Below are 15,713 nucleotides of genomic sequence, written 5' to 3' on the forward strand. Positions count from 1 at the left end.
CCCCAGCCCGTCCCCAGTACTTGCCTGTCAGTCCGAGGAGCATGGCTGGGGTGGTGGGAGGCACCGGTCACAGCAGAGCAAACAACAGCAGACCAAAAATCAGGGAGAAAAAAAGCCCAAAAAAAAAAAATCAAAACAAATCACTTGAGATCAACAGAGCAGTCCTAGGTGGTGAATTTTAATTAGTGGTGAATTTTAATGGTCTGGGAAGGGGGCTGGGAGCTCACCTGCGAGCGAAGGGGAAGTTGATGGAGGTGCTGGCGGAGAAGTTGCGTGGGCTGTCCAAGGGGCTGCTCCCAGCTGCAGAGAGAAAGGGGGAAAAGTCACCCCGATACCCACCCTGGGGTGCTGCAGGCTGTTCCTTCAGGGGAAAGAGGGATTAAATTGCTTCCCAAGCTTTTCCTTCCTGGAAAAGGCACTCGCAGCCAGGAGCCAGCCCGCTGCTGCTAACAGGGTGCTGCAGAAACAGGAGGGTCCCATGCTGCCCCTCCAAAATACTGGGGCAATTTTGGAAGATGCTTAACCCATCCCCCTGGGGCATCCCTTACCTGTTGGCACAGAGAGCGGGGAGAGAGGCCGCGAGAGGGTCGGAGAGGGGGTGCCCACCACTAAGCTCTTCCTATTGCTGCTTCGGCAACTAAGGAAGAAAAAGAAGGAATTAATTTGGGAAAGCAAAGGCCTGGCAGGGCTGGATGGGCTCAGGCACATACAGGTCCACTTGTACGTGATGCCCTGTGCCAGGGGACACAGGTGGTGTCACCCCAGTGAGTATGGATCTCCCACCGCAGGGAAGATCCGTCCCCAGTTCAGTGCTGCCGGAGACGTACCGACAGGGTTATTTTTAACGACGAACTGTCTCGTCGAGGTCCCACTTCTGGTTTTGTCTCACTGGGGAGGACAGAGGCAGGCGGCCCCTTGGGCGACGGGCCGAGAGCAGGAATAGAAAAAGGGATGTGAAAGAAGGAAGTGATGGAAATGCCAAGCGGCCACAACCCAACCTGCTCCATTGTGTGGAAAATGCCCCCCAGTTCCTATAAACCTCCCTACAGTTGGTGGTCCCCCTGCCACAGTGGGAGGACAGTTGGTCCCCGGCCCCCTGAGACCTTGTGGTGTTGCTGGGTGTTTGCGATGCCGTGGCAGAGGTTTGGCTCGTCTGCGCTCCAGCAGGCAGCAAGAAGAAGCCACGTGTGCCAGCACCAGTGAAAAGCAGCACCATGAGCAGGTCCATGCTGACTGCACTGGCACCTCGACACCCCAAACATCCCAGAACTCCCATCACAGTGCCGTGCCCCAGCATCCCACAGAGCTCCTCTGGACCAACTGAAAGGCCACGTCCACAAGCGCTGGGTCTCCATATCACCATCTCCATTCCCACCCTCACAACCCACAAGAGTTCAATCCCTCTTGCAGGAATTTCCTTTTTCCTTTCAGCTCCTCTCCAAGCCCTGAGCCCAAGGCTGCCTTGAAATCGTGGCCCAGCCTCCACAAGCTCACCTGCCCTCAGGGATGCTGCAGTCGCACTCCTGCTGTATGCAGCCCATCTCAACCCCATTTAAAACATGATTAGCTCATTTAAGTTCTCTTTTACTCTGCCAAAAGGAAATTACAGACATCCACAGTGCAGAGTAGAAGTTCAAGCACGAGGACAACCTTCCCCTTCCTCTATCTGCGCTTCCTCAGGCTGCAAATTCTGCAAAGGCAATGTTGAATTTCCTTGCCAGACTGGGAATGGGAATCGACATGGATGCCAGTAACTAAAGGATATCGTTTAACATCACGCCATGGCCAGATACACCCGCAAAATCAAGAGAATGGACCCCGGAGCGAAGGGATTCTCCCCAGACCTCCAAAACAGAAGCGAATGGCAGATGTGGTATCTGGGGTGCAAAGAATTCTGTGTTGCAACACATCGTCCCTCCAGACAGATGTACTGGGCACCGATGTGCGGGCAACGCTGGCGACATGTGGCCAGAGCCCCGTACGTGTGGCCAGAGCCCCACACACATGGCCAGAGCTTCACGTGTGTGGCCAGAGCCCTGCATGCATGGTCAGAGCTCCACACACGTGGTCAGAGCTTCACATGTGTGGCCAGAGGCCCTCACGTGTGATCAGAGCCCTGCACACGTGGCCGCAGCCCCACACGTGTGGCCAGAGCCTCTCACACGTGATCAGAGCCCCGCATGCATGGTCGGCGCTCCACATGCGTGGTCAGAGCTTCACACATGTGGCCAAAGCCCCACATGTGTGATCAGAGCCCCACACACATGGCCAGAGCCCCTCACGTGTGATCAGAGCCCTGCACTCATGGTCAGATGCCCACACATGTGGCCAGAGCCGTGCACCCCATCACCTCCTGCTGGCACTTCCCCTCCACGGGATTCCTCCTGCTCCCACCCTAAAACGGGGAGCCCCAACTCTTCTGCCCAAGCCTGAAGGTCTCAGCCAAGCCGCCAACTGGGGAGGCTGCTTGGGGGCCCCCCCCAACCCCTCCTCTGCGAGCTGCACCCTCCCTGTACCCAGGATGAGGCAGTCCCTGGGTGTCCCCCTGGGACATGCACCCCCTGCCCACCCTGAGCTCACTCGGAGCTGCAGCAGCTTCGGAAGGCTCAGAGCCTCCTGCTCAGTGCTGGAGCAATGCAGGGTGGGGGGGGAGGCAGAAACCTTCCCACCCCTGCCTGGCCCCTCCATTTGCTTTTCTCCCTTAAGCACCAGCTTGAGCACCAATTGCAGCACCCACAGCTGCAAACTCACAGCCCAGCACCCACCCTCGGAGCAAGAGCAAACCGCAGCCTCTCGCTGCCGCCGGCTCTGCATGCTGGATGGGAAACCGAGGCACTGCAAGCGCACCCGCTCCCCCACCGACGAGGCACAAGCCAAAGTTTATTAACCAGGAGAGCTGAGCTGCAGAGAGCAGCAGCTTTGGCTTTTGCTTCACCCTTTCAGCCCTGCCGCGGGGACCGGGGTGCATGTGCATCAGTGTCTTGCGGGGGGGGGACATCCCCCTGGACGAGGGGCTCGCCCCTGCTTGCTTGGTTTCATTTTGGAAGTGAAAACAAACCTTTGATGTAGTAAGTTCCAGTAATGGTGACACAGGGGGAGGCCGACGTTTCCTGTTTCCGCACGCTCCACCCTCCGCTCTGCAACCATCTTGCGCCACTTTAACCCCCCTTTGCCTGATGCATCATCTACAGCTGGTTTCCATCCTTCACAGCATGGAAACCTCGGGCTAGAAATGAGCCTTGGGGTAGGGACGAGCTGCCGAGCCCCGAAGGCAGGAGCTGGGGCTCACTGCCCTCTCTGCCTCCATCCCCTAATTGCATATTTGGTACCAAAAATGGAGTGGAAAATCGCCGTCAGCACTTCCCCGCGCTGCTCATGCTGAGGCTGCCTCGGCCCCGGTGCTGCTGTTGCCATCCAGCACTTATTTCAAAGGATGTGGAAAGTGTGTGACAGCCGGTGTGACCCTGAAGCCTGGAGCAAAATAATGTGTCACCCATCCCGAGGCTGCCTGCGAGGAGGAACCAGCACCTCCCACCGCCTGCCAGCACCCACACCAGCACCCAGCTTTGGCACGGCACAGCCGGGATGCTCACAGGCAAAGCAAAATGCGGGAGCTTCCCAGGGGAGCTGAGGGAAGGGCAGGATCCGGCTGTGCAGCACAACACTGATGTTTCTAATGGGAAATGGCTCTGCCAGGATCCGGGCGAGCGGTGCTGGGTGGCAAGGAGTCAGCACTGAGGGTCACGCTAAACCGTCTGACCGTAGGCACGGCCGTCACCGGGAAATGCACGGAGGAGCTGCCGCATCCCGCAGGACCTGACCCCTAAAACTTCCTGGGGTGGTAGAGCATCGTGCATCAGCTGGCAGCCCGGTGCCGGGTACCGCCGGCGGGTGAACACCGGGGCAGAAAGCCGGTGATTTGGGACAAAGCAGGCACAGGGTGGTGAGAGCAGCGTGGCTGCGAGGGCAGGGGGCAGGCCGATAATCAGAGAATCGCTGAGGTTGGAAAAGACTTTTCAGATTACCGAGTCCAAGTGTAAACCTCACACTGGCAAGGCCACCGCTAAACCATGTCCCTAAGCGCCACGTCTACACGGCTTTTAAACCTCTCCCGGGATGGTGACTCAACCCCTTCCCTGGGCAGCCTGTTCCAGCTCTTGATAACCCTTTCAAGGGATAAGGGAGCGGGCGCAGTCTCAAAGGGCAAGCAGGCAGCTCCGCTCCCGGCTGCGTGACAAAGAGCACGAGTCGGTGCTCCCAGCTCCCTTCGTCTTGTGGCTGCGGATAACATTTTTCTTCCATATCCCCCAAAAGTGCACACAGTGCTCACGTACCTGGAGATTTGGGGAAGCGCCGTGGATCACCTGGAAAAAGCGGTCTCCAGTGGGGACAAGTTTGTGTTTCACATCGAAAGCTGCTGAACCGAGCAGCCGCATCCCAAGTTTCTCTAAGACATTTCTCCTCCATCACTTGTGAGGGTGATGAACTCGGATGCCTCCGGGGATGGAGGCTGGGATGGGGGAGGCTGGGGACTGGGGTGCGGATGGCGAAATGCAACACGCTGCCTGGCCCGGGCCACGCACAACCCCACCGCATCTTCACAACCCCCAGGCACCCGGGATCGCGCTGTGGAGCCGCTCTGGCCCCTCATCCCAGCCCAGCCGAAAGCCTGACGCTGCGGATGCTCTTATTCACCCAGCCCAGAGCACCAAACAACACACCAGGCACCTCCCAGGAGCAAAATCCCAAATCCTCACAGGGGATCGCGCGGTAACATATTGGGTACAGACTTACTTATTTCTTCACACAGCAAGAAAACAGCTTAAAGAAACTTCCCCGTGCCCTGGGGTGCAACCCTGCACATCCCTGTGCCTCAGTTTCCTGTTAGCGGGTGGGAAATGGTACCTGTTACATCTGCTGGCACGTTTTTCTGCGGTGTGCGAGGTGTGAACAGCCACGAGCAGCATCCACGGAGAAGAGCCCCATCAGCCATGGAACCACCGGCTGTCCTGCCCTGCTCTGACCATCTCAACATCCCCCCACGAGAAATTAGGATCCCTCAAACCTCTTAATCCCACTAAATAACATCATATGCTTTCTGCCTGCTGAAAAATAGGCCAGACTGATTCTCGATGTGGATTGTAGGAATACCAATGAAAGAAGAACAAATCCTCTTCCCTTCATGAGAATTATAGCCTCATCATGCTCAGCTGGAGACAGATGATTGCCTAGGTCATCTTTCCAATTACACATCTCTCCCATGGCTCCCCCAGCTTAGCCCCTCCAGGTTGGAAAACCCCATCCAACTCCTTCTCTTATTTATCAAGGGTCCCCCTCACCCATCTTCGTGTGCCGGCAGCAATAATTCCCGCAGCCCAGGTGAAGCAGGCGCCTTCCTGGGATGGGAGTGGTGCTGGATGGATTCATTTGCTAAGCAACCGTGTTGCTCTGTGCCAGCCCACAGGAATATTAAAAGGCATTCACAATGGGAATATCTCCCCGCTGCCTCCGCGCTGTCTTAACCACCTTTTTTAATATAAAGCTGCGAAAGGGTTTGATGCCTAGGCCAGCTACAGCACCCCAAATCTGCTGGATGGAGGTGCCAGCCTTAGCCACCGGCACCCGGAGGGGCTCAGCGGGTGCTCACTGCACCCCTCCCTGGGCTGGCAGTGCTGCCTGTCCCCCTTTTTGGGGACACGTCCCACCTACCTGCCTGGCTCAAGCGTGATATTGCAGCTGACAACCTGGGAGAGCCCCCCCAGCACCCCACTTACGCAGCAGACCCCGACACCCCCCCAGCCCCACTGCTGAAGGGGGTGTGAGCCCTTTGCCCCCCACTTTGCCCCCCTGCAGCCCTGCCCATGGCTGGCTGCAAGGGACTGGCCCCTTCTCCCTCCCGGCGCACCCTGGGGACCCCCACCCTGGCTCAGGGGATGTCACCACACAGGACACGTCCCATCGGAGCGGTGCCCACCTCAGTGCAGGGGCTCACAGGGGTGTTTCCTCCCTTGTGCATGCAAGATTCTGGCCCCCCCCTCCCCCCAACATGCACCCTGCTGCAAAGAGCCCCAAGCCACCCCCCCAGGACTGGCGCAGAGCACCCCAAAACCAAAACGTGCATCCCCTAATGCCCTGAGACCCTCAACTCTGCACCCTCTCCACGGCACCGGGGTCCCAACCAACGCGCCCTGCGATGCACAGCCCGCCTCACCCCACCCTCAGTGCACAGCACCCCCCCAAAAAGATGCACCTCTCCTCCCCCCCAACCCCACACACCTCAGTGTGCACCACCATGCTGCCAGACCCCCCCACCCCCCTGCCCCCGACCATGCATCCCAGGGTGCATCCCCCGAGGCAAAGACCCCCCCAAACCCACACAACCCCTGGTGAAAGACACCCCACCCTCCCCAACCCACGCATGCCGGTGCACAGCCCCCGCCCCCAAACCACACCAGCACCCATACACGGTGTCATGCCTTCCCCCCCCCCGCATTCCGATGCACACCCCACACACACACTGCCCAGACCCCCCTCAGACCATGCATCCCCCGGGGGAAAGACCCCCGCACCCCAAACCCACGCGCCCCCCTGGTGAAATACACCCTCCCCCCCGCCCGCCGGTGCACCGCCCCCCCCAAGACCACCCCAGCACCCATACACGGGGTCATGCCCCCCCCCCCCATTCCGGTACACCCCCCGATGCTCAGACCCCCACCAAACCACTCACTCCTCTTCACCCCCTTGTGCAAAGCCCCCCACCCCCCCATGCACCCCGGTTTTCCCACCCCCCCTGCGGTGCAGGGCCCGGGTACCTCTTGGAGCGCTGGAGGAGGACACCGGCGGCCCGCTGGCCCCGGTAACCGGGCGGGGCGGCTCCCCAGCAGCTGGGGTCCGACATCGCGAGTGGTTCGGGGTGTCCCCCCCCCCCCACGCCCCACCTTCTCCGGGGACCGGCCGCATCCACCGGTACGACCGAGCGGCGCCACCGGGGGCGCGCGGGGCCGGGACCGCGCCGGGGGCTGGGACCGGGGCCGGGCTCCCGCCGCCCGCCCCTTCCCGCCCGGCGGCGGCGGGGTTGCCATGGAGACGGGCAGCGCCCCGAAACGGGGTCGGGGTTTCCATGGAGACGGGGGTAGCACCCCCAAAAAGAAGGGATGGAGAGGAAAAAGGGTGTGTGTTACCATAGAAAGGAGGCAGTGCCCTGATATGGGGTCGGGGTTATCGTAGAGATGGGACTGCGCCCCGAAATTAGGTTGGGGTTATCACAGACATGGGGCAGCACCCCCAAAACCGGGGCGCAGGGTGACCATAGAGCAGCACCCCCAAAGGGGATCGGGATCTCTCTAGAGATGGGGGAGGCACCCCCAAAATGGGTGCTTGGGGTTACTGCTGAGGTAGGGCAGCACCCCAAAATGGGGTCAGGGTTAGCATAGAGACAGGGAAGCGCCCCAAAATGGGGCTCAAGGTTGCCATAGAGATGGGGCAGCACCCCAAAATAGGGTCAGGGTTACTATAGAGATGGGACATCACCCCACAATGGAGGCTTGGAGTTACCATAGAGACGGGACAGCACCCCAAAATGGGGTCAGGGTTACCATGGAGATGCGGCTTCCATCGCTGATGCATTTGAGGGGCTTGAATCCCCTCCCCAAGTCAGTGGGGGCGGCCCCAAAGCCCAGGGATCCCTGGGGGGAGGAACACCGCTCCCCTGCCACCCATGCCTGGAGGGCACCCACCCAGCAGCACCCAGGCGAACACCCTGCCACCCCACAACCTCCCTCCCACGCCGGCTTTAACATTTAATCAGGGAGATCCTGAGCAAAGACACAGTGACATCCATCCTCTGTGCTGGTGGCAAAACCCCACGTGGCAGCACCGGTGGAACCTCCAGAGCGCCGTGGGACGGCATCGCCGCACTCGCCGGGCGGCTTGCTGGCCAGTGCCACGGCCAGAAATCCCAACACCAGTGGGTTTGAGCAGGGTTTCAGCACAGCAGCACCGAATCGAGAAGCCGGCACATGGAGGCACCCAGGGGTTCTCATCCTCACCCCCCCATCCCCACCGTGAGCACCCCAAAAAAACACCCTATCGCGAGGCCTCGGCTGGGCAACTGCACGGCCACGCTTGTTTTTCAACGCAGTCATCGTGGGCGAGGGGTGGCCAGCCAGGGCTAGTGGCAGCGGGCAGGGACCCACCCGTGTGCAGGCAGAGTGCAGGCAGCACCCCGGCTCCTGCCTGCAACAAATGGCTCTGCCTGTTGCTGAGCAGCAGCACAGCTCCCCGCCGGTTCCCTCTCACCCGGTGCCAGCCGCTCTCCCCGGCAGTCAGATGGAGGCACCCAGCGTCACCCATGGGTGCTGGGCAGGCTGCAGCTCTGCCCTGCAGGTGCCACGGGGCCGGGGCATCACCACCGGGTGCCAGCACACCCATTGCACCTTGTCCCCGGGGCAGAGCGCAGCCGGCATGTGCTGCAGGGTCCGGCCACCCGTTGCCGCGATGGCAGCACCCGGCAGGGCACCGCAAAGGGCTTGTGGCATTTTGGGTGGGGGACACCCATCCCCCCAGGGCAGCCCCCCCCCTCCTTCCCCCCACGGTGGAGCAGAAAAGGCGGTGAGGGAGGTTTCTGGGTGGGGTGAAGGCTCCATCCCCACTCTCACCCTGTTGCCATCACAGCGCCCTGCCCTGGTCCGATTTTGAGGTGATCCCCCCCTCAAAACGAGGATGCTCAGAGCCTGAGCTCGAGCTACCACAATGGCGTTTCTGTCGGGGCTCCCCAAAATGCACCAGGCGGTAGCAGAGATGGAGCCCACTGGCACAGCCAGGCCACTTTCGGGGTGCACAGGGACAGCCCCCAGCCACGTCACCCCATGTGCCCTGTAGACGACAGGGCTTTTGGGAACCCCCTTGGCATCCCTGGTGGGGGGAACCCACCTTGTAGCCCCTGTCTCCACCTTTTCCTCTGCAGCTTCCCTGGAGCTGGTGGCTGCAGTGCCTGGGGAGGTTTTTTTTTTGGGAGGGGGGGGTGTGTGGGGGTCTTACCTCCAGGGGTGCAGGGTTAGTAAGGGGCTGCAGGGGCTGCAGGGGCTGCAGGGGCTGGGCAGTGTCGGGCTCTGGCTGCTCGGAGACAAGCTGCAAGGCAAGATGTGCCGGCGCGGTGTCAGTGGGTGCCAGTGGGCACCCCAGTGGCCGGGCTGGGGGGTTTGGGGGGTGGGGGGCAGGGTCCAAGAATGGAGGGGACAAGGGCTGGAGCCAAGGGACCAGGGGGGGAAAGGAGGGCAGGGAGAAAGGACCGTGGGGGAGAGAGGGGACACTGCAGGGTCTAAGGTCTAAAGATACTGGGTGGTCAGGTGCTGCTGGGGGGGAGGGAGGGGGTCACTGGGGGGGATCCGGGGCTGTGAGTGCAGGAGGAAGGGGCTGAGACCTGCGGCGCGGGGGTTGGGGGGAGACAGCCGGACGGGGATGGAGCGGGATGGGGATGGAGGGGGGACGGGGATGCTCTGGGGCGGGGATGCTCCAGGGCCCCGCCGCCCGCCCCCGCGACCGGTCCCGTTACCGGCGCGCCCCGCCCCGGCCCCGACTCACTCCAAGGTCAGCGAGGGGATCTTCAGCCTGTCCCGCCGCGACTTCATGTCGCCGCCGCCGCCGCCGCCGCCGCCGCCGCCCGCCCGCGGGAGCCGCCCAGCGCGGGGGCAGCCGGGGCGGCGGCGGCGGCCCCGCCGGGGCTCCCGGAGCGGCCCGCCGGGCCCGGGCCCGCCCCTGCGGCACGGCCCGGCTCAGCACGGCACGGCCCGGCACGGCACGGCTCGGCACGGCCCAGCTCGGCACGGCACGGCTGGGCTCGGCACGGCCCGGCTCGGCACGGCCGGGCTCGGCACGGCCGGGCTCGGCACGGCTGGGCTCGGCACGGCACGGCTCGGCACGGCTCGGCTCGGCACGGCTCGGCTCAGCCCGGTCCAGCGGCAGCCCTGCTTGGTACCGTTCCCGGGACGTTGAGACACTACAGCCCCAGCACAGCCCCAGCACGGCCCCAGTGCTGCCCCAGTGCCGCCCCAGTGCATCCCTAACACAGCTCCAGTAGGGCCCCAGCACGGCCCCAACACCCCTCCAGTGCCCTCCCAGCACAGCCCCCCTGGCCCCCAGCGCACAGCCCCGTCACCCCCCGGCAGTCTCAGCCCGGCAACCAAGGGCCCTCTGCGGTACCTCCACAACACCCCAGAACAGCCCCAGTACGCCCCAACACACCCCAACACGCAAATCCAGTGCAGCTTTGCAACAGCCTCCTACCATCCCCCCCAGTACACCCCAATACTGCTTAGAAACCTCCAACACGTCCCAATACACCCCAATGTATCCCAGTACACCCCAGTACTGCTTAGAACACCCCAGTGCACCCCAATACACCCCAGCACATCCCAGTACAACCCAATACTGCTTAGAACCCTCCAATGCATGCCAGTACCCCCCAATGCATCCCAGTACACCCCAATACTGCTTAGAAACACCCAACACATCCTAATACACCCCAGCGCATCCCAGTGCACCCCAATACTGCTTAAAACACCTCAGCTCACACCAGTACACCCCAGATCATCCCAGTGCACCCCAGTACTGCTTAGAAACACCCCAGTACACCCCAGAGCATCCCAGTACACCTCAATACTGCTTAGAACACCCCAGTACACCCCAGCGCATCCCAGTGCACCCCAATACTGCTTAGGACACCCCAGTACACCCCAGAGCATCCCAGTACACCCCAATACTGCTTAGGACACCCCAGTACACCCCACCGCATCCCAGTACACCCCAATACTCTTTAGAACACCCCAGCGCACCCCAGCGCATCCCAGTGCACCCCAATATTGCTTAGAACACCCCAGTACAGCCCAGCGCATCCCAGTACACCCCAATATTGCTTAGAACACCCCAGTGCACCCCCGTACACCTGCAGCAGAGCACGGCACGCCCCAGTACACCCCAGTACACCCCAGCACACGCACCATCAGGTCTCTCCAGTATCAGAGACCACCACCAAGAACACCAGAGAACAACAGCAATGCCACCCCCGATTTGGGCACAAACAGCACCGGCGCCACCCCACGCCCGCCCCCGCTGTCCCCCACGACGCCAGCGTCACGTCCCTGAGCGCGTCCCCCTCGGTGACACCCCATCCCGCGCCCCTGGCTGGGGACTTACGCTCTTCCTCGGCGCGGCAGGCTCAGCTCCTTCTGCAACAAGAAAAAGAGAGAAGCGGGGTCAGAGCGTGACCCCAGGCGTTGCGGGGGGGGCCCACGCCTGCGACCCCCACCTCGCGCCCCAGCAGCATCCCCCGCCGCCCTCAGCCGGTCCCCAGTCATGTCACCGCAGGATCGGACCCCCGCTCACCGTCCCCAGGTTGCCCCAGTTCTGCCGTGCCGGGTGAGGGTGACAAACCCGGGGTCAGCGCAAGGGGACATCTCCTCCCAAAGTCCCCAGGGCTGGTGGCCCCAGGAGCTGGAGGGAGGGAGGGGGCACAAGGGTGGTGGAGTGGGCGTAGCACCCACCCACCCACCTGGCTGGAGCGTGGCCCCAGGGTGATGGCTGCTCCCCGTCCCCCCAACCCTGGGTTTTGCCAGCACCCCCCCTGCTCTTTATTTTTTGAGATGCTGGGAATATTTTGTGGAAAAGCCGTTGGCTCGCCGGCAGTGCAGCGCGGCAAAAGGGCAGTTGTGCGGGCAGGAGCCCCGGCCCACGCGCCATCCTCCCGCAGCGGCGGGCACCGGCTGGCTCCGGCACAGACCCAGTGCCACCAGTCATGCCACTGGGAGTGGCCCAGGTCCCAGGGACACCCTGCAAGGGACGCGGTGGATGCCCTGGCACGTCGTGGGGGTGCTGACGTGATGTTGGATAATGCCCCGTCGTGTCCCCGCCAGCTCCGTGCCCCTCAGCACCTTAGACACATTCCTGACACGGGTGGGGGGCTGCTGCCACCCATGCGGGGACGCACGGCAGCACCCAGACAACCCCCGCACCCCTCAGGGTGCCCGCGCCCCGTCCCGCTGCCCACGCCACGCAGCCCCTGCGGAAATCCCCAAGTTTGGGGCGCGCTGCAAGCGGTGATGCAGCAGTGTCGCCATGGCGACAGGTGACATCATGCACGCAGGGACTCGGCAGTCCCGGGGGGCCCACGGTTGTGTGTCTGCCCTGGGGGGGGGGTGGCGTGGGTGCTGGGGGGGGGGGGGGGGGCGGGTGTGGGTGCAGGGGGCGGTCGTCCCAGAGAGCCCAGCAGCACTGGGTGACCGCAGGCCTGGGCTGGGGAAGGGGGTGTAGGGTCCCTGCGTGGAGTGGGTGCCCCCCCAGCACCCTCACCCAGCCCTGTCGTGTCCCCCAGCCCGGATCCCCACCCACACCCACACCTGGGGCTGTGCCGTTGGCCACCAGCCCCCAGCGGACGAGAGAAGGGTCACGCTGAGGGTTTTAGAGCTCAGCCAAGTGCACATGGGTCAGCAGGACAGAGGACAGACACCCTTGTCCCCCCTCGCTCACCCCCACCCCACGGCACAGCCTCCCCACCCATCTATGGGTCCAAGGGTGCGGAGGGATCCTGTGGCACCCAGCACCTATCACTGCTGGAGGCTCTCAGGCCACACTGCATCCCCAGGGACAGGCAGAGCATCCACTGAGGGCTCTGGGGACCCGCGTGGGGCAGCAGCACAGGGCCAGCACCCACAGGGTGCCCGAGGCACCCATCCAGCTGGGTGCATCTCCCATCAGCGGGTCCTGGGGGGAGCCAGGGGTAACCACCAGCTGAGCCCTGTGGGGACAGCATGAGGGGTGGCATTGGGGACAGGATCAGGGATGGCATTGGGGACGGCATCGGGGACATCAGGGATGGCACCAGGGATGGTGTCAGGGGTGGCACGGGGGATGGAATTGGGGACATCATCAGGGATGGCATCAAGGATGGCATTGCGGACAGTATCAGGGATGGCAACGGGGACAGTGTTAGGGACATCATCTAGGATGGCATCAGGGACAACATCACATCGTGGATGACACTGGGGATGGCATCGGGGACAACATTAAGGACAACATCAGGGATGGCATTGGGAATGGTGTCAGGGACAGCATTGGGGACAGTCTCAGGGATGGTGTCAGGGGTGGCATTGCTGCTCAGCATTTTGGGATTAGCTCCGTGGTGGGAGCCCCCTCGGCACGCAGCCGAGGTCCCGCAGGTCTGCTCTCCTCAGGGACCCCCAGGAATGACACCCACGGCCAAGAGCCCAGACGCCCACGGCAGTGGTTCCATCCACCCGCATCCGTCGGGAGGAAGCTCCCACTCAGGGCTTTTTCCCGGGTGGAACGTGGAGCTGCCAGCTCGGATGAAAGCAGCACTGTGCCATCCTCTGCCAGCCCAGACAGCTCGGGCTGGGCCCCCCGGTTCCCGTGGCTCCGTTTGGTGGATGGGGATGGAGGCGTGAGGTCACCCGGAAAATCAGGCTCAACGCTCAGCTCTGTGACCCTGGGGGTCGTGGTCGGCACCTCTCTGGGCACGGCAGCGGGTTTTGGGGTTCCTGTGGGGAGTGGGTGCGGGATGGGTGCCCCTCGGCCCAGGGGGAGTGGGAACACAGGGCAATGGAGGGGGTGGCTGCTCGCGGGGGCAAATGGGTGCTGGCACAGCGGTTCAGCACGGACCGGCACCATGTGCTGGGCTGGAGGGACCATAGTGTCCCCACGGGAGCCCCCAGCCCCCGCAGAGGAGGGTGACTCCCCCCACCCAGCACCCCACGGCGTGGCTGGGGCTCCCTGCCCTGCTCCCGGTTCTGGGTGCTCAGCCTCTGTCCCCACGCAGCCCCCACCTCCCATGCACACACACACACATACAGAGCACCCACCTCTCACCCGCAGCACCCACTTCTTGCACGCACACACACACACACATACAGAGCACCCACCGCTCACCCGCAGCACCCACTTCTTGCACACACACACACACACATGAGCACCCACCGCTCACCCGCAGCACCCACTTCTTTCACGCACACACACACAGAGCACCCACCTCTCACCTCCAGCACCCACTTCTTGCACACGCAGCACCCATCTCACCTGCACCCCACAGCACCCACCTCTCACCCGCAGCCCCCACCTCTTGCACACCCCTACCCAGAGCACCCAACTCCTACACGCAGCACCCACTTCTTGCACACTCACCCCGAGCACCCGCTTCTCACCCGCAGCACCCACCTCTTGCGCTCGCAGCCCCCAGCTCACCCAGAGCACCCACCCCACGCTCCCCCACCCCCGCAGCACCCGCCCGCACCCAGAGCACCCACCTCACCCCAGGCTCACCGGGGGTCGGTTCCCTCCCGCCGTGCCCCGGGCCGCCGCCGGTGCCCCGCTCCCGGTGCCCGGTGCTTACCTGGAGGCCCCGGCGCCGCAGGATGCTGGACTCGTCCATCCTCCTGCCGAGCCCGGTGCGCCCGGTGCGCCCGCTCCGCCCCGCCCGCCGTGCCCGGTGCGCCCGCTCCGCCCCGCCGCCGCCTCCCGCCGCCTCCCGGTGCGCCCGGTGCGCCGCCCAGCGGCCCCGCCGCGTCACCGGACGCGCATCAGCACCGAGCCCGGGGCTGGCACGGCACGGCACGGCACGGCCTGGCACGGCATGGCATGGGGCTGGCACGGCATGGCACAGCCCGGGGCTGGCACAGCCTGTCTGGCTCAGTACAGGCTGGCATGGCACAGGGCTGGCACGGCATGGCACGGCACGGCGCAGCATGGCACGGCATGGCATGGCACGGCATGGCACAGAGCTGGCACAGCCCATCTGGCTCAGCACAGTCTGGCATGGCACGGGGCTGGCACGACACGGCACGGCATGGCACAGCATGTCTGGCTCAGTAGAGCCCAGCATAGCAGGGGCTGGCAGGGTATGGCATGGCACGGCATGGCACAGGGCTGGCATGGCATGGCATGGCACAGCCTGGGACTGGCACAGGGTGGGAACAGCCCCCTTCGGCTTGCCCGGGTCTGTCCCATGACTGACACGGCACAGCACAGTCCATATGGCCTGGCACAGCCCAGTACCACCCAGTACAGTCTAGCACGGCACAGCCCAGTCTGGCATGGCATGTTCCAGCACGGCCTGGCCCAGTTTGCCGCTGCACGTTGTGACACGGCAAAGCCTGGCGTGGCACAGCACAGCTTGGCGCATCCCCCGACACCAGTGGGCAGGAGTGGGCACGCGGTGAGGCCGAAGGGCGGGAGGTGCCAGGGGACCCTCTGTGTCCCCACCCCGGAGGGGTCCCGGCAGCGCCGGCCTGGCGCAGGGACACTCCCGCCACCGCCGCCCCGAGCAAAAGCCACACAAGGGGACATTTTCTGCGGGAACAAGGGGACACTGTGCGCGGCCCCGGGTGCCACCCGGCTCCGCCATCCCGGGGTCACTCGCCCCGTCACGCGGCTGCCGGCAGCCCAGTGACACCGCGCTCTCCCCCTGCCTCACTGGGGCTTTGTTGGGGGCGGCAGGGGATGGGTCGCACCGGGGGTGGGCACGAGGAGCCTGGTTTCAGGGGACAGCCACGGTCACACGCGTGTGCGTGAACACACACACACACACACACGCGCTGCTGAAAACCTGAACGACCCCCAACCTTGGCACAGCCGCTTGAGATTCGCTGGGGCTCAAAAACATCCCATGAAGCTTGCAGAAAAAAAAAAAAAAAAAGCCCTAAAACCCC

The 15,713-nt window shown here is 63.5% G+C and overlaps 1 protein-coding gene across 5 annotated transcripts in view; it reads right to left on the reverse strand.

The window, feature by feature from the left end:
• Positions 1-14,481, reverse strand: part of MAST3 (microtubule associated serine/threonine kinase 3) — a 28,783-nt gene extending 14,302 nt beyond the window's left edge. Inside the window, exons 1-5 of one of the 5 annotated variants that reach the window (XM_042794517.1) lie at positions 14,399-14,481; positions 11,194-11,225; positions 549-637; positions 228-300; positions 25-45 (exon numbers count right to left, since the gene is read on the reverse strand). In XM_042794517.1, coding sequence (XP_042650451.1) covers positions 25-45; positions 228-300; positions 549-637; positions 11,194-11,225; positions 14,399-14,437 — 254 coding nt within the window. In that variant the 5' untranslated portion in view covers positions 14,438-14,481. Of the gene's footprint in view, positions 1-24; positions 46-227; positions 301-548; positions 638-3,058; positions 5,752-6,812; positions 7,749-9,039; positions 9,130-9,582; positions 9,656-11,193; positions 11,226-14,398 lie in introns of those variants that run through there. The other 4 variants (XM_042794513.1, XM_042794515.1, XM_042794518.1 and 1 more) reach the window with 4 other exon arrangements.
• Positions 14,482-15,713: the final 1,232 nt, after the last annotated feature.

This window comes from Tyto alba, unplaced genomic scaffold (genome assembly GCF_018691265.1).
Source record: "Tyto alba isolate M040663 unplaced genomic scaffold, T.alba_DEE_v4.0 Super-Scaffold_20000042, whole genome shotgun sequence".
Lineage (NCBI taxonomy): Eukaryota > Metazoa > Chordata > Aves > Strigiformes > Tytonidae > Tyto > Tyto alba.